Source organism: Ranitomeya imitator, chromosome 6 (assembly GCF_032444005.1).
Source record: "Ranitomeya imitator isolate aRanImi1 chromosome 6, aRanImi1.pri, whole genome shotgun sequence".
In the NCBI taxonomy this organism is placed as follows: domain Eukaryota; kingdom Metazoa; phylum Chordata; class Amphibia; order Anura; family Dendrobatidae; genus Ranitomeya; species Ranitomeya imitator.
In genome coordinates this window covers 37,687,545-37,706,681 of record NC_091287.1, presented here as the reverse complement: position 1 = coordinate 37,706,681, position 19,137 = coordinate 37,687,545, and the positions used below count along the sequence as shown (strand labels likewise).

Genomic DNA, 19,137 nt, shown 5'->3' with positions numbered 1-19,137 from the left:
CAGACTAGTTCCCTGGATCAACGCCCTATCAAGGAATCTAGTGTATATACCCTGTAACATTATACTTTTCCAGAAAGGTATCCAGTCCCCTCTTAAATTTAAGTAATGAATCACTCATTACAACATCATACGGCAGAGAGTTCCATAGTCTCACTGCTCTTACAGTAAAGAATCCACGTCTGTTATTATGCTTAAACCTTTTTTCCTCCAAACGTAGAGGATGCCCCCTTGACCTAGATATAAAATAGTTGTCTATATCCACTTCCTAATATTTCAGCAGAAATGGATTAGTTGATTATGTTAATGTATCTTCATTATTTCAATGTCCTCTCCTGCATCAATATGTGGCAACAATCTAATATCCGGAAAGTTTTCCTGGCAGAAGGATTCCATGTAAAGTTCAGCGGAGACTCCAGGAATAAGTGTGATATTGTGAAAGCGACGGCGCAGAAGAGAACTGTTCACACCTTAGCAGGGGTCATGGTGACCCGGTCTGATTTTTGGTCAACAATTAAAGGGTGAGTCTGAAATTTGACTTTTATTACATGTCAGTAATTGAATTTATCTGCTTTTTTTTTCACTTTAAGGTGTAATTAAGAGATCCTCGACTTCAGCACATTTCCAGCACTGGCGAAGAAGCGGTGGCAGGGTAATGAGTCAGATGAGGGTCTAGGAAAATTTAGTATATTATGTTTTTGTTTTTTTTATTATTATTATTATTTTAACCAATAAAAGAATTCACTCCCCAAAATTTTTAGATCCAGAATTGTTTGGAAAAATTTGATTTGTTACTTTACGGCGGATTATTTCATCGCTTTTTGGTGGCGATGATTAGTTACGGCTGCACTCATTATTTCCACACGAAATGTGATCGATGACACGGCGTGACGTGGGATCTGTCTCACGCTTTCATGTGACGCACACATGCACACGTACCCTGGCAGACAGTGGGAGTGACCAGGGTGTGCTTGGAAGGTGTGTCCAGCAGGAGGCGGTGTAGCAGAGCCAGGAATCACTTCTTCTGCAGGCTCCTGTGATACTTAGTAACCCTGCAGTCCCTATAAAACGTGGCTGGGTGTCCTAACTTATCCTTCCACATTTACGCCGCGGAACAGCAGGTCAGTATACAGCGGGGTCTGTCCCCCTATGTTGTATGCAAAGATGAATATTTTATTAATGGGATTGTAAATGGATGTAGCAGAGCTGAATTTGTCATTTAACTGCAGTGTTTGTGCATTGTGACAAATCAGAGCGGAGATAATCTACTGTAGTAGTACGTTTATCCGCAGTCCTATGTAAAACCACCATAACTTACATAGTTACATAGTTATTAAGGTTGAAGGAAGACTATAAGTCCATCTAGTTCAACCCATAACTTGTGGCAGGTATCAAAATCAGCTCTGCTACATCTGTAACTGTTCTGCTTACTTTATGCAGTATTGCGATAATAGTTTCATTCATTTATAAGTGTATATTTGGATATGACGACGCACTATATTCTGATAATGTGGTAGGTTTACCTGCAGTCCTATGTAAGACCACCAATAACATGTTTAATGGATTAAAAGCGAATGACAAGCTCAGCTTTGCTACATCCATAGTACTCTGTTTATGAATAGCGGTGACAAAACACACGACTGATCTAACAGTGGCACGACGTAGTGGATGGTATATGTCAGAGGCGCTGGTGTTTGGAGATATATTACACCGGTTCAGTATCTAATGTGCCTGTCTATAGCAATAAAGAATAAACTGGTTTGTGCAGTTCCCGCACCAGGATAGTGATTCATTCACATACTGTGTGTGTGCAGGAAGCGGAGCCGCTCATCCACTCCGCAACTACAACTCCCAGCATGGCGCATCTATCATTTTGCCTGAACTGTAGAAAAAAAAATCATATAAGTTTTCACTGTTGTTCTGTTTATTTATTTTTGTCATAAATCAATTATTAGACATGAAAAGAAGAAACGTTGTAATATATCTTATCAGAGAAATGTTCTGATTTCTCCTCCTGGACTAGTGATAATGATAAGTCTTAATTCACAGATAAAAAATTAGTATTCAGTGAACACAGATTTTCCCATTACTGAGATAGGAGATGACAGTTGGTGCTCATAAAGTTCTATGGAGAGCTGTAAGGGTATGTGCACGCTTTAGCTATTTGGTGCGGAAATTTCTGCATTTTTTATGCGTTTTTTTTACATGAATTTTTGATGCAGATTCTTCCCCACTCAAATCTGCTGAAAAAATTAACATGCTGCACCCAATCTGCAAGCTACAAATAAGCAACGTGTGCATGAGACTTGAGGATTCACATTCTCTTAGCTGGCATCAAGAAACCCTCCAGGTTTTGTTACAAATCTGCGCAGAAAAAAAACACGACAAATCTGCAACGTGTGCACAAGCCCTAACTGTCATTTCAAGACAACTTGCAGCTGACTGTCTTTTAGCTTCTAGTCTAGCTCTTCCTTCCTTCCATAGAATCTTGTAAGCACCAACTGTCATCTCCCAATATGTAAGCCCCATTTACTTGCACTGATGATTTTGATTCGAAACTCGGATAAAAATTGGAGATGTCTCCGATATTTTCTGCAGACCACTTGGCCAAAGGATAAAAATCGGTCATGTGAATGGCCTCATAGACTATCATGAGTACTGTGAAAAAAAAAAAATACATAGCACTTGTACATGAAAAACTGACGTGTCAATAATGCCTCACAATCTCTGGTGCCAATCCCATACTTAACTTAGTCTTGGCACTGAAGGTGTCCATAGCGTCAGACCACCTGTCGGAGAAGTATTCAACCAGGACGTAACATGACGGAGCACGCTCTTTGTATTATGTAAACCCATCGGCACTTACTATTGTTTGTAAAAACATATTATGTTTACTGGCCTCGGAGTAGAAATACTGGTTGTGCCAGCGCTGGTCGGGGTGATGACTTCAAAAATTGCCAACTTTTTGGAGTTTTCTTGTCTAATGTTGTGGACAGTATACAGAGAATGGTGTGAGCAAGAAAAAACATCGCACGGATGATGTACACGAAAGACGAAAGAGTATGACAAATATCGTTCTGATGAACAGACAGAGCAAAATGCAGCAGAGTACAACTAACGTGTCCAAACGCACAAAAGTGCCATCACTGACTACGAAGAGCAAATGGTCAAGACTCCAGTGGGCAAAGGAGCAAAACTTGGATCACTGAGCAGTGGAAAAACATCGCCCGGTCAAATGAAACCAGACTTTGGTCGCCCCATGCGGATGGGAATATCCAAATTTGGCACAAGCAGCATGAAGTGATGAACCTTTGGTATCAGGTGTAACAGTCCAGGCTGGTTGAATGATGAACCTTTGGTATCAGGTGTAACAGTCCAGGCTGGTTGAATGATGAACCTTTGGTATCAGGTGTAACAGTCCAGGCTGGTAGAACAACAAACCTTTGGTATCAGGTGTAACAGTCCAGGCTGGTAGAACGATGAACCTTTGGTATCAGGTGTAACATTCCAGGCTGGTAGAACGATGAACCTTAGGTATCAGGTGTAACAGTCCAGGCTGGTAGAACGATGAACCTTTGGTATCAGGTGTAACAGTCCAGGCTAGTAGAGGTGGAGTAATGGTGGAGAGCGATTTCTTAGCCCATCCAAAGTCTTCTGTTACCTCTGGATGGACGTGTAGACAGTAGGACTTACCTAAACATTGTGGCTGTCCAAGTTGATCCCTTCATGGCAGCTGTTAACCCTATGCCAGAAGGACAATGTACCGTGCCACAAGGGTCATGAATTGGATCCAGGAACATGACAGAGCTTTCCATGCTTCCCTGGTTGTCCCAGTCCCCAGAGCTACACCTTATAGTGACATGCCCCTGGAAGTGTTTGTCCCCCGGTACATTTAATGTGCTGTATATCATATGTGACCTCTGGAGCCATTTACTACTGATCTCTGTTAGGGCAGTAACGTGAAAATGCCTCTATGCCACTTTCCCACATGCGGCAAGGATACGTTTTTTTCTGCAGGTATCCCCGCTAAATATGCAATATCAATCATGTCTCATTACGTTTTTGATATGTTAGTCCTTTTTTTTATCTGTTTTTGTGCAAACTTGATGCAAATTTTTTAATGTGTTTTTAGTACACTTAAGAACACAATTACATTTTTTTACGTTTTTTCAGGCAGAAAAAAATGGCTGTGTAGGAACATGATCATGGCTGAATGCAGCCCTTTATTTAGACACTGACTACATTAGATTTCTTTATATAAAAAGTTGTTATACACTGCATGGTGGTAGTACTGTGGCACCGCAGAGTATTATTCTTATTATGTCACTGCACATTACTATGTGCAATGTATGGTGCCAAACATTACGTGGGCAACGTCTTATATGATGTTAATAATCTGGCACTATATGGCATATTTATTTGTACTCTGCATTACAGTACCTCCAAAATAAGGTCGGCCCTAAACAGGTCATCACCAAGGTTCTCCAATAATTTTGAGCATAATAATCCATCTAGTTATTCAATCATTTTGAAGCAAGAGATGTACTCAGTGGTTAGCACATGGTGGCTCAGTGGTTAGCACTGTAGCCTTGTAGCTCTGGGGTCCTGGGTTCAGATCCCACCAAGGACAACATCTGCAAGGAGTTTGTATGTTCTCCCCGTGTTTGCGTGGGTTTCCTCCGAGTTCTTCGGTTTCCTCCCACACTCCAAAGGGAATCTAGATTGTGAGCCCCAATGGGGACAGGGATAATAATATCTGTAAAGCGCTGTGGAATATGGTGGTGCTATTAGAAGTACGTGAAATAAATAATTACTAAGAAGCCATCCTGACTCGTCCTTCTTGTCCAGCTTTTTCCCCCATCTTATTACTTATTGAACATGTCCACCCTGAACTAACTTCCCAACTATTCCACTGGCTACAACATGGCTTCCAACCCCACCACTCTACTGAAACTTCCAAGGCCGGATTCAGATGGCTAAATGAAAAATCGGACCACTAGTTACCGCAAATTGCGAACTTGACTGGTTCCTTGTTCTTGTCCGGATGAATGCCGGATCTATCTGTCATTTTCTTTCCATACAGACCATCGGCCTGCATGGAAAATCAGCTATGCCTGCTGGCAAACTGGCTATAATGGGTCCATACACGGACTGCGGTTGCTCACGGGCCGATTATAGAGTAGCCTGAATGAGTCCTAAACCAATAATCACTAATGATCTATAAAGTGCCCAAACGACATTTCAACCCAAACGATCTATCCTCCACCTCTAACCCAGTTAACCTCTCTCTTCTCTTACAAACGCTCTCATCCCTTGGCGTCACAGACTTGGCCCTCTCCTGGATCTCGTCCTTAGGACAGATATTAATCTGTATTCTATTGGTGACAGGCCAGAATGTCACGTTTTCTACATCACCAGACGTCAGATTACATGGCTGTCTCTATAAATGTAATTTTCCCATTTGGGTTTCCTTTCTTTTTTTTTACGAGTGCTCTTTCTATTTTTAACATTCCCTCTCCAGACACACTGTGTTTGCATAAACCTTCTACAACATTAAAATGTTGGGACATTTCTCAGAAACTCTGACGTTTTACATAAGACTTGGCAGAATCAGACGAGGAGTTGAACAAAAATCCGCCTCTGTGAGTTTATTTACTGAAGAAAAATGGGTTTATTAGGACGTATAATGGGCGCCATTCATCGGAGAGGAACCGGTGGGCAGTCAGGGGCCGACTCTTTACCGGGACCTCAGAACAGTTTGTTGTGTGATTCATCTGCTGGTTATGTAAAACAGTGTCTTGGTTTTACTTTCTTTAAAGTGACAGCGCTCCGCTATTTTTTCAGCATCTGCTCCTTACCGGCAAGATGGGTCCCTGGTGAATCTGCAGCAAAATAACATGGGAGAAAATCATTGTGTCCAGGTGAGTAGCAATGAATCAAATCAAGGCGAGTTCCAGGAGGTTTCTCTAAAGCTTCTTTCTTCCAAAAACAGCGCCACACATGTCCACAGAATGTGTATGGTTCTGCAACTCCACCGCATTTAGTTCAACGAAGCTGAACTCTATTATCAGAAGCAATCGATGGCCCAACCAAGGTTTTTCTGGGTTTTTACATTCTCCTGTCTAGGCTGAACCTAGTCCTGTTCACACTGATCCACCCGATCCATAAATAGTATGGGGCGGCCTCTGGTCAGGCCTTTCCTTGGTTTTTCTGGCTTAGAGCAAAAAGATAAGACTCTGCCTACAGTCCCAACCTGGTGCAAGAGCGTTTCATTAGCCTAACACTGATTACACAAGAACCACAAGACGGATTTCTTCACCCCAGTTGTCATTTTAAGCAGTGTAACAATGTCAACCTGACAATGCCTGTAGTTTACTTAATAAAATCCTACCGACAGGTTCGTTTTAATGGAACCAGACCTGATTCTCCTTGAGGAACCAGGAATGCACCTTACTTTGCTCCGCGATGCATACGATTTTAATAAGAGGTGGGGGGGGGGTGTATAAATTAAGGGACTGCAACTTTTTTTTTTCTACAAAACCTCCTGAAAATTAGCAGGATTGTTTGTGCCCTGGAGCACTAGGGAAACGAGGACTGAGACATAGAGGGGTGGAGTGTGGTCACTAAAAGGGGCAACTGTCCGGGAATGATGAGAGCTGAAGGTGGAGAGCAACAACTGGAGACCACGGAGAATCCACTTATTTCACAGACAGTAGACACTGGCGTCAGCGTCATTCTTCTGACTATACCTGTTTTTCTTTCCAGCAATCATCCAGCATGGCAGATGAGGAGGTGCCCAGTTCTTGTACCGGCAATGGTGATGTGTGGGCGCAGCAACAATGGAGAAGTTTGGAATGCAAAACTAAACTGGTAATTTACTGAAAAACATTTAATTTGATATAAGCTCCTATAATTAGATTCTAAATAGATTTCTATATGATACAAGTGCAAAGTTTTATCTGTTTATGGGACACCTGGGTGACAAGTAGAGCTTTTAACCAACTTTCCCAGACTTCTGGATCACAAATTTTTCTAAATCTATAATGGGATCCATGTCACCCGATTATCAAGTATTATCAGACAGATTAGGCTTTCACTACTCTGAGAAGGTTATATGATAGCACTAATACTTTTCAATGGTCCTTGCAAAATCCAGGAACCTTATGGGAAAAATAAAAACTTCCTGGACACCCAGAGAAGATGCCCAATTTTATGGGTGCCGCTGAGTCCATAAAAAAGCAGCGATTCCATAAGGTTTCTTGAGCTCTCTAAATTTTACAAGGTAATAATAATAAAATTAATCCGAATGTAACAGGCACATTTTACATTCAGGAACACAAGCATCTGCTGCTAACGAACACTGCAGCTACAGTGCTCCCTGCCAATTAATAGACTGGCAAGTTCAGGATCTGGGCCGCCTGCCAGATCTGTGCCCATGCTGTACTATAAGGGAGACAGGTGTCAAAACATCGCGTGAAGAGCCCAGTGATGAAAACGAAGCTGCAAAGATGTGTCACATCGCGCTCTGCACTCACGGCTTTGATTGGTCCTGGGACAGGTCTTTGAAAGGTCCGAAATTGTGAGCGGTCTGCACTTATATGATTCATAGTAACATAGTAACATAGTTAGTAAGGCCGAAAAAAGACATTTGTCCATCCAGTTCAGCCTATATTCCATCATAATAAATCCCCAGATCTACGTCCTTCTACAGAACCTAATAATTGTATGATACAATATTGTTCTGCTCCAGGAAGACATCCAGGCCTCTCTTGAACCCCTCGACTGAGTTCGCCATCACCACCTCCTCAGGCAAGCAATTCCAGATTCTCACCGCCCTAACAGTAAAGAATCCTCTTCTATGTTGGTGGAAAAACCTTCTCTCCTCCAGACGCAAAGAATGCCCCCTTGTGCCCGTCACCTTCCTTGGTATAAACAGATCCTCAGCGAGATATTTGTATTGTCCCCTTATATACTTATACATGGTTATTAGATCGCCCCTCAGTCGTCTTTTTTCTAGACTAAATAATCCTAATTTCGCTAATCTATCTGGGTATTGTAGTTCTCCCATCCCCTTTATTAATTTTGTTGCCCTCCTTTGTACTCTCTCTAGTTCCATTATATCCTTCCTGAGCACCGGTGCCCAAAACTGGACACAGTACTCCATGTGCGGTCTAACTAGGGATTTGTACAGAGGCAGTATAATGCTCTCATCATGTGTATGCAGACCTCTTTTAATGCACCCCATGATCCTGTTTGCCTTGGCAGCTGCTGCCTGGCACTGGCTGCTCCAGGTGAGTTTATCATTAACTAGGATCCCCAAGTCCTTCTCCCTGTCAGATTTACCCAGTGGTTTCCCATTCAGTGTGTAATGGTGATATTGATTCCTTCTTCCCATGTGTATAACCTTACATTTATCATTGTTAAACCTCATCTGCCACCTTTCAGCCCAAGTTTCCAACTTATCCAGATCCATCTGTAGCAGAATACTATCTTCTCTTGTATTAACTGCTTTACATAGTTTTGTATCATCTGCAAATATCGATATTTTACTGTGTAAACCTTCTACCAGATCATTAATGAATATGTTGAAGAGAACAGGTCCCAATACTGACCCCTGCGGTACCCCACTAGTCACAGCGACCCAGTTAGAGACTATACCATTTTTAACCACCCTCTGCTTTCTATCACTAAGCCAGTTACTAACCCATTTACACACATTTTCCCCCAGACCAAGCATTCTCATTTTGTGTACCAACCTCTTGTGCGGCACGGTATCAAACGCTTTGGAAAAATCGAGATATACCACGTCCAATGACTCACCGTGGTCCAGCCTATAGCTTACCTCTTCATAAAAACTGATTAGATTGGTTTGACAGGAGCGATTTCTCATAAACCCATGCTGATATGGAGTTAAACAGTTATTCTCATTGAGATAATCCAGAATAACATCCCTCAGAAACCCTTCAAATATTTTACCAACAATAGAGGTTAGACTTACTGGCCTATAATTTCCAGGTTCACTTTTAGAGCCCTTTTTGAATATTGGCACCACATTTGCTATGCGCCAGTCCTGCGGAACAGACCCCGTCGCTATAGAGTCCCTAAAAATAAGAAATAATGGTTTATCTATTACATTACTTAGTTCCCTTAGTACTCGTGGGTGTATGCCATCCGGACCCGGAGATTTATCTATTTTAATCTTATTTAGCCGATTTCGCACCTCTTCTTGGGTTAGATTGGTGACCCTTAATATAGGGTTTTCATTGTTTCTTGGGATTTCACCTAGCATTTCATTTTCCACTGTGAATACCGTGGAGAAGAAGGTGTTTAATATGTTAGCTTTTTCCTCGTCATCTACAACCATTCTTTCCTCACTATTTTTTAAGGGGCCTACATTTTCAGTTTTTATTCTTTTACTATTGATATAGTTGAAGAACAGTTTGGGATTAGTTTTACTCTCCTTAGCAATGTGCTTCTCTGTTTCCTTTTTGGCAGCTTTAATTAGTTTTTTAGATAAAGTATTTTTCTCCCTATAGTTTTTTAGAGCTTCAATGGTGCCATCCTGCTTTAGTAGTGCAAATGCTTTCTTTTTACTGTTAATTGCCTGTCTTACTTCTTTGTTTAGCCACATTGGGTTTTTCCTATTTCTAGTCCTTTTATTCCCACAAGGTATAAACCGCTTACACTGCCTATTTAGGATGTTCTTAAACATTTCCCATTTATTATCTGTATTCTTATTTCTGAGGATATTGTCCCAGTCTACCAAATTAAGGGCATCTCTAAGCTGGTCAAACTTTGCCTTCCTAAAGTTCAGTGTTTTTGTGACTCCCTGACAAGTCCCCCTAGTGAAAGACAGGTGAAACTGTACAATATTGTGGTCGCTATTTCCTAGATGCCCGACCACCTGCAGATTTGTTATTCTGTCAGGTCTATTAGATAGTATTAGGTCTAAAAGTGCTGCTCCTCTGGTTGGATTCTGCACCAATTGTGAAAGATAATTTTTCTTGGTTATTAGCAGAAACCTGTTGCCTTTATGGGTTTCACAGGTTTCTGTTTCCCAGTTAATATCCGAGTAGTTAAAGTCCCCCATAACCAGGACCTCATTATGGGTTGCAGCTTCATCTATCTGCTTTAGAAGTAGACTTTCCATGGTTTCTGTTATATTTGGGGGTTTGTAACAGACCCCAATGAGAATTTTGTTACCATTTTTCCATCCATGAATTTCGACCCATATGGACTCGACATCCTCATTTCCTTCGCTAATATCCTCCCTTAAAGTGGACTTTAGACAAGACTTTACATAGAGACAAACCCCTTCTCCTCTCCGATTTTTACGATCCTTTCTAAACAGACTGTAACCCTGTAAGTTAACTGCCCAGTCATAGCTTTCATCTAACCATGTCTCGGTTATTCCCACTATGTCAAAGTTACCTGTAGATATTTCTGCTTCTAGTTCTTCCATCTTGTTTGTCAGGCTTCTGGCGTTTGCGAGCATGCAGTTTAGAGGATTTTGTTTTGTTCCAATCTCCTCGCTGTGGATTGTTTTAGAAATGTTCTTACCTCCCTTCTGAGTATGTTTTCCTGGATCTTCTTTGTTCAAGTCTAATGTTTTTCTTCCCGTCCCCTCTTCTTTTAGTTTAACGCCCTCCTGATGAGTGTAGCGAGTCTTCTGGCGAATGTGTGTTTCCCAGGTTTGTTGAGGTGTAGTCCGTCTCTGGCGAGGAGTCCATCGTACCAGTAATTCACACCGTGGTCCAGGAATCCGAATCCTTGTTGTCTGCACCATCGTCTTAGCCAGTTGTTTGCATCAAGGATCCTGTTCCATCTCCTGGTGCCATGCCCGTCTACTGGAAGTATAGAAGAAAAAACTACCTGTGCATCCAGTTCCTTTACTTTCTTCCCCAACTCTTCAAAGTCTTTGCAGATTGTCGGTAGGTCCTTCCTTGCCATGTCATTGGTGCCAACATGTATCAGAAGAAATGGGTGGACGTCCTTGGAGCTGAAGAGCTTTGGTATCCTATCGGTCACATCCTTGATCATCGCACCTGGAAGGCAGCATACTTCTCTTGCAGTTATGTCCGGTCTGCAGATGGCTGCTTCTGTGCCTCTCAGTAGTGAGTCTCCCACCACCACCACTCTTCGTTGCTTCTTGGCTGTACTTTTTGCTGTCACTTGTTGCTGTGTGCCCTTTTCTTTTTTGCTTGCTGGTATTGCTTCATCCTTAGGTGTGCCATCTTCATCCTCTACAAAGATTTGATATCGGTTCTTCAGTTGTGTGGTTGGTGATTTCTCCATGGTCTTCTTGCTTCTTTTGGTCACATGCTTCCACTCATCTGCTTTTGGAGGTTCTCTGACACTTTTTTCACCTTCTGTGACCAGTAGAGATGCTTCTGTTCTGTCTAGAAAGTCTTCATTCTCTTTGATGAGTTTCAAAGTTGCTATTCTTTCTTCCAGACCCCGCACCTTTTCTTCTAAAAGGGCCACTAGTCTACACTTCTGACAGGTGAAATTTGATTCTTCTTCTGGTCGATCTGTAAACATGTAGCACATGCTGCAGCTCACCATGTAGGTTGTCACATCTGCCATGTTGCTCCTAGATCCTGCTGATTTGCTGTGTGCTTTCCTTCTTGTGTAATCTACTCAGCCAAGCTCTCTTGCAATAATGTCCTACAGGCAAGTTTGGTGATGCTTTCCAAGCAGCTGGTCCCGGCTGTACCCAACGATCTTCTAGCTTAGGGAGACTCTTCGCCTTTCCCAGAAGGCACCTGGAATATGCAAATTAGCCTCCTCAAGCTTGAATCCCTGGTTTGGTGATGCTTTCCCAGCAGCTGGTCCCGGCTGTACCCAACGATCTTCCAGCTTAGGGAGACTCTTCGCTTTTCCCAGAAGGCACCTGGAATATGCAAATTAGCCTCCTCAAGCTTGAATCCCTGGTTTGGTGATGCTTTCCCAGCAGCTGGTCCCGGCTGTACCCAATGATCTTCTAGCTTAGGGAGACTCTTCGCTTTTCCCAGAAGGCACCTGGAATATGCAAATTAGCCTCCTCAAGCTTGAATCCCTGGTTTGGTGATGCTTTCCCAGCAGCTGGTCCCGGCTGTACCCAACGATCTTCTAGCTTAGGGAGACTCTTCGCTTTTCCCAGAAGGCACCTGGAATATGCAAATTAGCCTCCTCAGGCTTGAATCCCTGGTTTCATGCACTGTAGTAGATTGTAAGAGGACTGGAGAAAATAAAATGAAGAAAATGCTTGGAAATCATAAACTGAGAATAATGCAGAACACAACGTGGATATTTCTTCCACATCCTTCCTCTACTTTGTTATTTGCTGTCTCTGTTATAGGGGTACTGTTATTTGCTGGCTCTATTATAGGGGCACTGTTATTTGTTGGCTCTGTTATAGGGGCACTGTTATTTGCTGGCTCTGTTATAGGTGCACTGTTATTTGTTGGCTCTATTATAGGGGCACTGTTATTTGTTGGCTCTGTTATAGGGCCACTGTTATTTGCTGGCTCTGTCATAGGGGCACTGTTATTTGCTGGCTCTGTTATAGGGGCACTGTTATTTGATGGCTCTGTTATAGGGGCACTGTTATTTGCTGGCTCTGTTATAGGGGCACTGTTATTTGCTGGCTCTATTATAGAGGCACTGTTATTTGCTGGCTCTGTTATAGTGGCATTGTTATTTGCTGGTTCTGTTATAGGGGCACTGTTATTTGCTGGCTCTGTTATAGGGGCACTGTTATTTGCTGGCTCTGTTATAGGGGCACTGTTATTTGCTGGCTCTGTTATAGGGGCACTGTTATTTGCTGGCTCTATTATAGGGGCACTGTTATTTGCTGGCTCTCTTATAGCGGCATTGTTATTTGCTGGTTCTGTTATAGGGGCACTGTTATTTGCTGGCTCTATTATAGGTGTACTGTTATTTGCTGGCTTTGTTATAGCGGCACTGTTATTTGCTGTCTCTATTATAGGGGCACTGTTATTTGCTGGCTCTGTTATAGGGGTATTGTTACTTGCTGGCTCTGTTATGGGGGCACTGTTATTTGCTGGCTCTGTTATAGGGGTACTGTTACTTGCTGGCTCTGTTATGGGGGCACTGTTATTTGCTGGCTCTTTTAAAGAGGCACTATTATTTGCTGTCTCTGTTATAGGGGCACTGTTATTTGCTGGCTCTTTTAAAGAGGCACGATTATTTGTTGGCTCTGTTATAGGGGCACTATTATTTGCTGGCTCTGTTATAGGTGTACTGTTATTTGCTGGCTCTGTTATAGGGGCACTGTTATTTGCTGGCTCTATTATAGGTGTACTGTTATTTGCTGGCTCTGTTATAGGTGCACTGTTATTTGCTGGCTCTATTATAGAGGCACTGTTATTTGCTGGCTCTATTATAGGTGTACTGTTATTTGCTGGCTCTGTTATAGGGGCACTGTTATTTGCTGGCTCTGTTATAGGGGCACTGTTATTTGCTGGCTCTATTATAGGGGCACTGTTACTTGCTGGCTCTGTTATAGGGGCATTGTTATTTGCTGTCTCTGTTATGGGGGCACTGTTATTTGCTGGCTCTGTTATAGGGGCACTGTTATTTGCTGGCTCTGTTATAGGTGCACTGTTATTTGCTGTCTCTGTTATGGGGGCACTGTTATTTGCTGTCTCTGTTATGGGGGCACTGTTATTTGCTGTCTCTGTTATGGGGGCACTGTTATTTGCTGTTTCTGTTATAGGGGCATTGTTATTTGCAGCCTCTGTTATGGGGGCATTGTTATTTGCTGTCTCTATTATGGGGCACTGTTATTTGCTGGCTCTGTTATAGGTGAACTGTTACTTATTGGCTCTGTTATGGGGGCACTGTTATTTCCTTGCTCTATTATAGGGGCACTGTTATTTGCTGGCTCTGTTATAGGTGCACTGTTATTTGCTGTCTCTGTTATAGGGGCACTGTTATTTGCTGGCTCTGTTATAGGTGCACTGTTATTTGCTGTCTCTGTTATAGGGGCACTGTTATTTGCTGGCTATGTTATAGGTGAACTGTTACTTATTGGCTCTGTTATAAGGGTACTGTTTTTTCTTGCTCTATTATAGGGGCACTGTTATTTGCTGGCTCTGTTATAGGTGCACTGTTATTTGATGTCTCTGTTATAGGGGCACTGTTATTTGCTGGCTCTGTTTTTCGGGCACTGTTATTTGCTGTCTCTGTTATGGGGCACTGTTTTTTGCTGGCTTTGTTATAGGTGCACTGTTATTTGCTGGCTCTGTTATGGGGGCACTGTTACTTGCTGGCTCTGTTATAGGGGCATTGTTATTTGCAGCCTCTGTTATGGGGGCATTGTTATTTGCTGCCTCTATTATGGGGCACTGTTATTTGCTGGCTCTGTTATAGGTGAACTGTTACTTATTGGCTCTGTTATGGGGGCACTGTTATTTCCTTGCTCTATTATAGGGGCACTGTTATTTGCTGGCTCTGTTATAGGTGCACTGTTATTTGCTGTCTCTGTTATAGGGGCACTGTTATTTGCTGGCTCTGTTATAGGTGCACTGTTATTTGCTGTCTCTGTTATGGGGGCACTGTTATTTGCTCTCTCTGTTATGGGGGCACTGTTATTTGCTCTGTTGTGAATTCTGTGGCAGAGCTCCCTCCTGTGGTCACAAGTGGTACTTCGGCTGATTCTCTCTGTGAGCTTCCGTTGGTGGAGGAAAGTGGTACTGCGGCTTCTGAGTTTCCTCCCTCAGGTGATGTGGTGAGGTCGTTAGGTGCTTCTCTACTTAACTCCGCCTAATGCTTTGATCCTGGCTTCCTGTCAATGTTCCTGTGTTGGACTTGTTTTTCCCTGGATCATTCCTGTGGCCTGCTGCTCTGCATAGCTAAGTTCTTCTTTGCTATTTGTTTGCTATTTTTTCTGTCCAGCTTGTCTAATTGTTTTGCTGGAAGCTCTGGGACGCAAAGGGTGTACCTCCGTGCCGTTAGTTCGGTACGGAGGGTCTTTTTGCCCCCTTTGCGTGGTTTTCTTTAGGGTTTTGTGTAGACCGCAAAGTTACCTTTCCTATCCTCGCTCTGTTAAGAAAGTCGGGCCTCACTTTGCTGAATCTATTTCATCTCTACGTTTGTCTTTTCATCTTAACTCACAGTCATTATATGTGGGGGGCTGCCTTTTCCTTTGGGGTATTTCTCTGAGGCAAGGTAGGCTTATTTTCTATCTTTAGGCTAGTTAGTTTCTCAGGCTGTGCCGAGTTGCATAGGCAGAGTTAGGCGCAATCCACGGCTGCCTCTAGTGTTGTTTGGAGAGGATTAGGGATTGCGGTCTGCAGAGTTCCCACGTCTCAGAGCTCGTTCTATGATTTTGGGTTATTGTCAGATCACTGTATGTGCTCTGACCACTATGTCCATTGTGGAACTGAATTGCCTTTCATAACAGTACAGGAAGCCAAAAGTGCTAATGATTCTCAATAGAGGGAAAAAAGAAGTTCTGAGACCATTTTTTTTTTCTTTGCACTGTGTTTTGCCTTTTTTTTCCCCTAGACATTTGGGTGGTTCAGGACACAGGTGTAGCAATGGACATTAAAGGTCTGTCTTCATGTGTGGATCAGCTCACGGCAAGAGTTCAAAATATTCAAGATTTTGTGGTTCAGAATTCTTTGTTAGAACCGAGAATTCCTATTACAGATTTGTTTTTTGGAGATAGAACAAAATTTCTGAGTTTCAAAAATAATTGTAAACTATTTCTGGCTTTGAAACCTCGCTCCTCTGGTGACCCAGTTCAACAGGTTAGGATCGTCATTTCTTTTTTGCGTGGCGACCCTCAGGACTGGGCATTTTCTCTTGCGTCAGGAGATCCTGCATTAAGTAATATCGATGCGTTTTTCCTGGCGCTTGGATTGCTGTACGATGAGCCTAATTCAGTGGATCAGGCAGAAAAAAATTTGCTGGCTCTTTGTCAGGCTCAGGATGAGATAGAGGTATATTGTCAGAAATTTAGAAAGTGGTCCGTGCTCACTCAATGGAATGAATCTGCGCTGGCAGCTATGTTCAGAAAGGGTCTCTCTGAAGCCCTTAAGGATGTCATGGTGGGATTTCCTATGCCTGCTGGTTTGAATGAGTCTATGTCTTTGGCCATTCAGATCGGTCGACGCTTGCGTGAGCGTAAATCTGTGCACCATTTGGCGGTATTACCTGAGCTTAAACCTGAGCCTATGCAGTGCGATAGGACTTTGACCAGAGTTGAACGGCAAGAACACAGACGTCTGAATGGGCTGTGTTTCTACTGTGGTGGTTCCACTCATGCTATCTCTGATTGTCCTAAGCGCACTAAGCGGTTCGCTAGGTCTGCCACCGTTGGTACGGTACAGTCAAAATTTCTTCTGTCCGTTACTTTGATCTGCTCTTTGTCATCGTATTCTGTCATGGCATTTGTGGATTCAGGCGCTGCCCTGAATTTGATGGACTTGGAATATGCTAAGCATTGTGGGTTTTTCTTGGAGCCCTTGCAGTGTCCTATTCCATTGAGACGAATTGATGCTACGCCTTTGGCCAAGAATAAGCCTCAATACTGGACCCAGCTGACCATGTGCATGGCTCCTGCACATCAGGAGGTTATTCGCTTTCTGGTGTTGCATAATCTGCATGATGTGGTCGTGTTGGGGTTGCCATGGCTACAAGCCCATAATCCAGTATTAGATTGGAAATCCATGTCGGTGTCCAGCTGGGGTTGTCAGGGGGTACATGGTGATGTTCCATTTCTGTCAATTTCGTCATCCACCCCTTCTGAGGTTCCAGAGTTCTTGTCTGATTACCGGGATGTATTTGATGAGCCCAAGTCCGATGCCCTACCTCCGCATAGGGATTGTGATTGTGCTATCAATTTGATTCCTGGTAGTAAATTCCCAAAAGGTCGACTGTTTAATTTATCCGTGCCTGAGCACGCCGCTATGCGCAGTTATGTGAAGGAATCCCTGGAGAAGGGGCATATTCGCCCGTCATCGTCGCCATTAGGAGCAGGGTTCTTTTTTGTAGCCAAGAAGGATGGTTCGCTGAGACCTTGTATAGATTACCGCCTTCTAAATAAGATCACGCTTAAATTTCAGTACCCCTTGCCATTGTTATCTGATTTGTTTGCTCGGATTAAGGGGGCTAGTTGGTTCACCAAGATAGATCTTCGTGATGCGTATAATCTGGTGCGAATCAGGCGAGGCGATGAATGGAAAACTGCATTTAATACGCCCGAGGGTCATTTTGAGTATCTAGTGATGCCATTCGGACTTGCCAATGCTCCATCAGTGTTTCAGTCCTTTATGCATGACATCTTCCGAGAGTACCTGGATAAATTCCTGATTGTGTACTTGGATGACATTTTGATCTTCTCGGATGATTGGGAGTCTCATGTGAAGCAGGTCAGATCGGTTTTTCAGGTCCTGCGTGCTAATTCTTTGTTTGTGAAGGGATCAAAGTGTCTCTTTGGTGTGCAGAAGGTTTCATTTTTGGGGTTCATCTTTTCCCCTTCTACTATCGAGATGGATCCTGTTAAGGTCCAAGCCATCCATGATTGGACTCAGCCGACATCTCTGAAAAGTCTGCAAAAGTTCCTGGGCTTTGCTAATTTTTATCGTCGCTTCATCTGCAATTTTTCTAGTATTGCCAAACCATTGACCGATTTGACCAAGAAGGGTGCTGATGTGGTCAATTGGTCTTCTGCTGCTGTGGAAGCTTTTCAAGAGTTGAAGCGTCGTTTTTCTTCTGCCCCTGTGTTGTGTCAACCAGATGTTTCTCTTCCGTTCCAGGTCGAGGTTGATGCTTCTGAGATTGGAGCAGGGGCTGTTTTGTCGCAGAGAGTTTCTGATTGCTCAGTGATGAAACCATGCGCTTTTTTTTCCAGGAACTTTTCGCCTGCTGAGCGAAATTATGATGTGGGCAACCGAGAGTTGCTGGCCATGAAGTGGGCATTCGAGGAGTGGCGTCATTGGCTTGAAGGAGCTAAGCATCGCGTGGTGGTATTGACTGATCATAAGAACTTGACTTATCTCGAGTCTGCTAAGCGGTTGAATCCTAGACAGGCTCGTTGGTCGCTGTTTTTTTCCCGTTTTGACTTTGTGATTTCGTACCTTCCGGGCTCTAAAAATGTGAAGGCGGATGCTCTGTCTAGGAGTTTTGTGCCCGACTCTCCGGGTTTGTCTGAGCCGGCGGGTATCCTCAAGGAAGGAGTAATTGTGTCTGCCATCTCCCCTGATTTGCGGCGGGTGCTGCAAAAATTTCAGGCTAATAAACCTGATCGTTGTCCAGCGGAGAAACTTTTTGTCCCTGATAGGTGGACGAATAAAGTTATCTCTGAGGTTCATTGTTCGGTGTTGGCTGGTCATCCTGGAATCTTTGGTACCAGAGAGTTAGTGGCTAGATCCTTTTGGTGGCCATCTCTGTCGCGGGATGTGCGTACTTTTGTGCAGTCCTGTGGGATTTGTGCTCGGGCTAAGCCCTGCTGTTCTCGTGCCAGTGGGTTGCTTTTGCCCTTGCCGGTCCCGAAGAGGCCTTGGACACATATCTCTATGGTTTTTATTTCAGATCTTCCCGTTTCTCAAAAGATGTCAGTCATTTGGTGGTCTGTGATCGCTTTTCTAAGATGGTCCATCTGGTACCCTTGTCTAAATTGCCTTCCTCCTCTGATTTGGTGCCATTGTTCTTCCAGCATGTGGTTCGTTTACATGGCATTCCAGAGAATATCGTTTCTGACAGAGGTTCCCAGTTTGTTTCGAGGTTTTGGCGAGCCTTTTGTGGTAGGATGGGCATTGACTTGTCTTTTTCCTCGGCTTTCCATCCTCAGACTAATGGCCAGACCGAACGAACCAATCAGACCTTGGAAACATATCTGAGATGCTTTGTTTCTGCTGATCAGGATGACTGGGTGTCCTTTTTGCCTTTGGCTGAGTTCGCCCTTAATAATCGGGCCAGCTCGGCTACCTTGGTTTCGCCATTTTTCTGCAATTCTGGGTTCCATCCTCGTTTCTCTTCAGGACAGGTTGAGTCTTCGGACTGTCCTGGTGTGGATACTGTGGTGGACAGGTTGCAGCAGATTTGGACTCATGTAGTGGACAATTTGACCTTGTCCCAGGAGAAGGCTCAACGTTTCGCTAATCGCAGACGCCGTGTGGGTCCCCGACT

The 19,137-nt window shown here is 43.4% G+C and overlaps 1 protein-coding gene across 2 annotated transcripts in view; it reads left to right on the top strand.

The window, feature by feature from the left end:
• Positions 1-985: 985 nt before the first annotated feature.
• STEAP1 (STEAP family member 1) overlaps positions 986-19,137 on the top strand; it is a 32,927-nt gene continuing 14,775 nt past the window's right edge. The window contains exons 1-3 of one of the 2 annotated variants that reach the window (XM_069729486.1): positions 986-1,118; positions 5,842-5,918; positions 6,763-6,867. In XM_069729486.1, coding sequence (XP_069585587.1) covers positions 5,895-5,918; positions 6,763-6,867 — 129 coding nt within the window. In that variant the 5' untranslated portion in view covers positions 986-1,118; positions 5,842-5,894. The remainder of the gene's footprint in view (positions 1,119-5,841; positions 5,919-6,762; positions 6,868-19,137) is intronic. The other variant, XM_069729487.1, reaches the window with a different exon arrangement.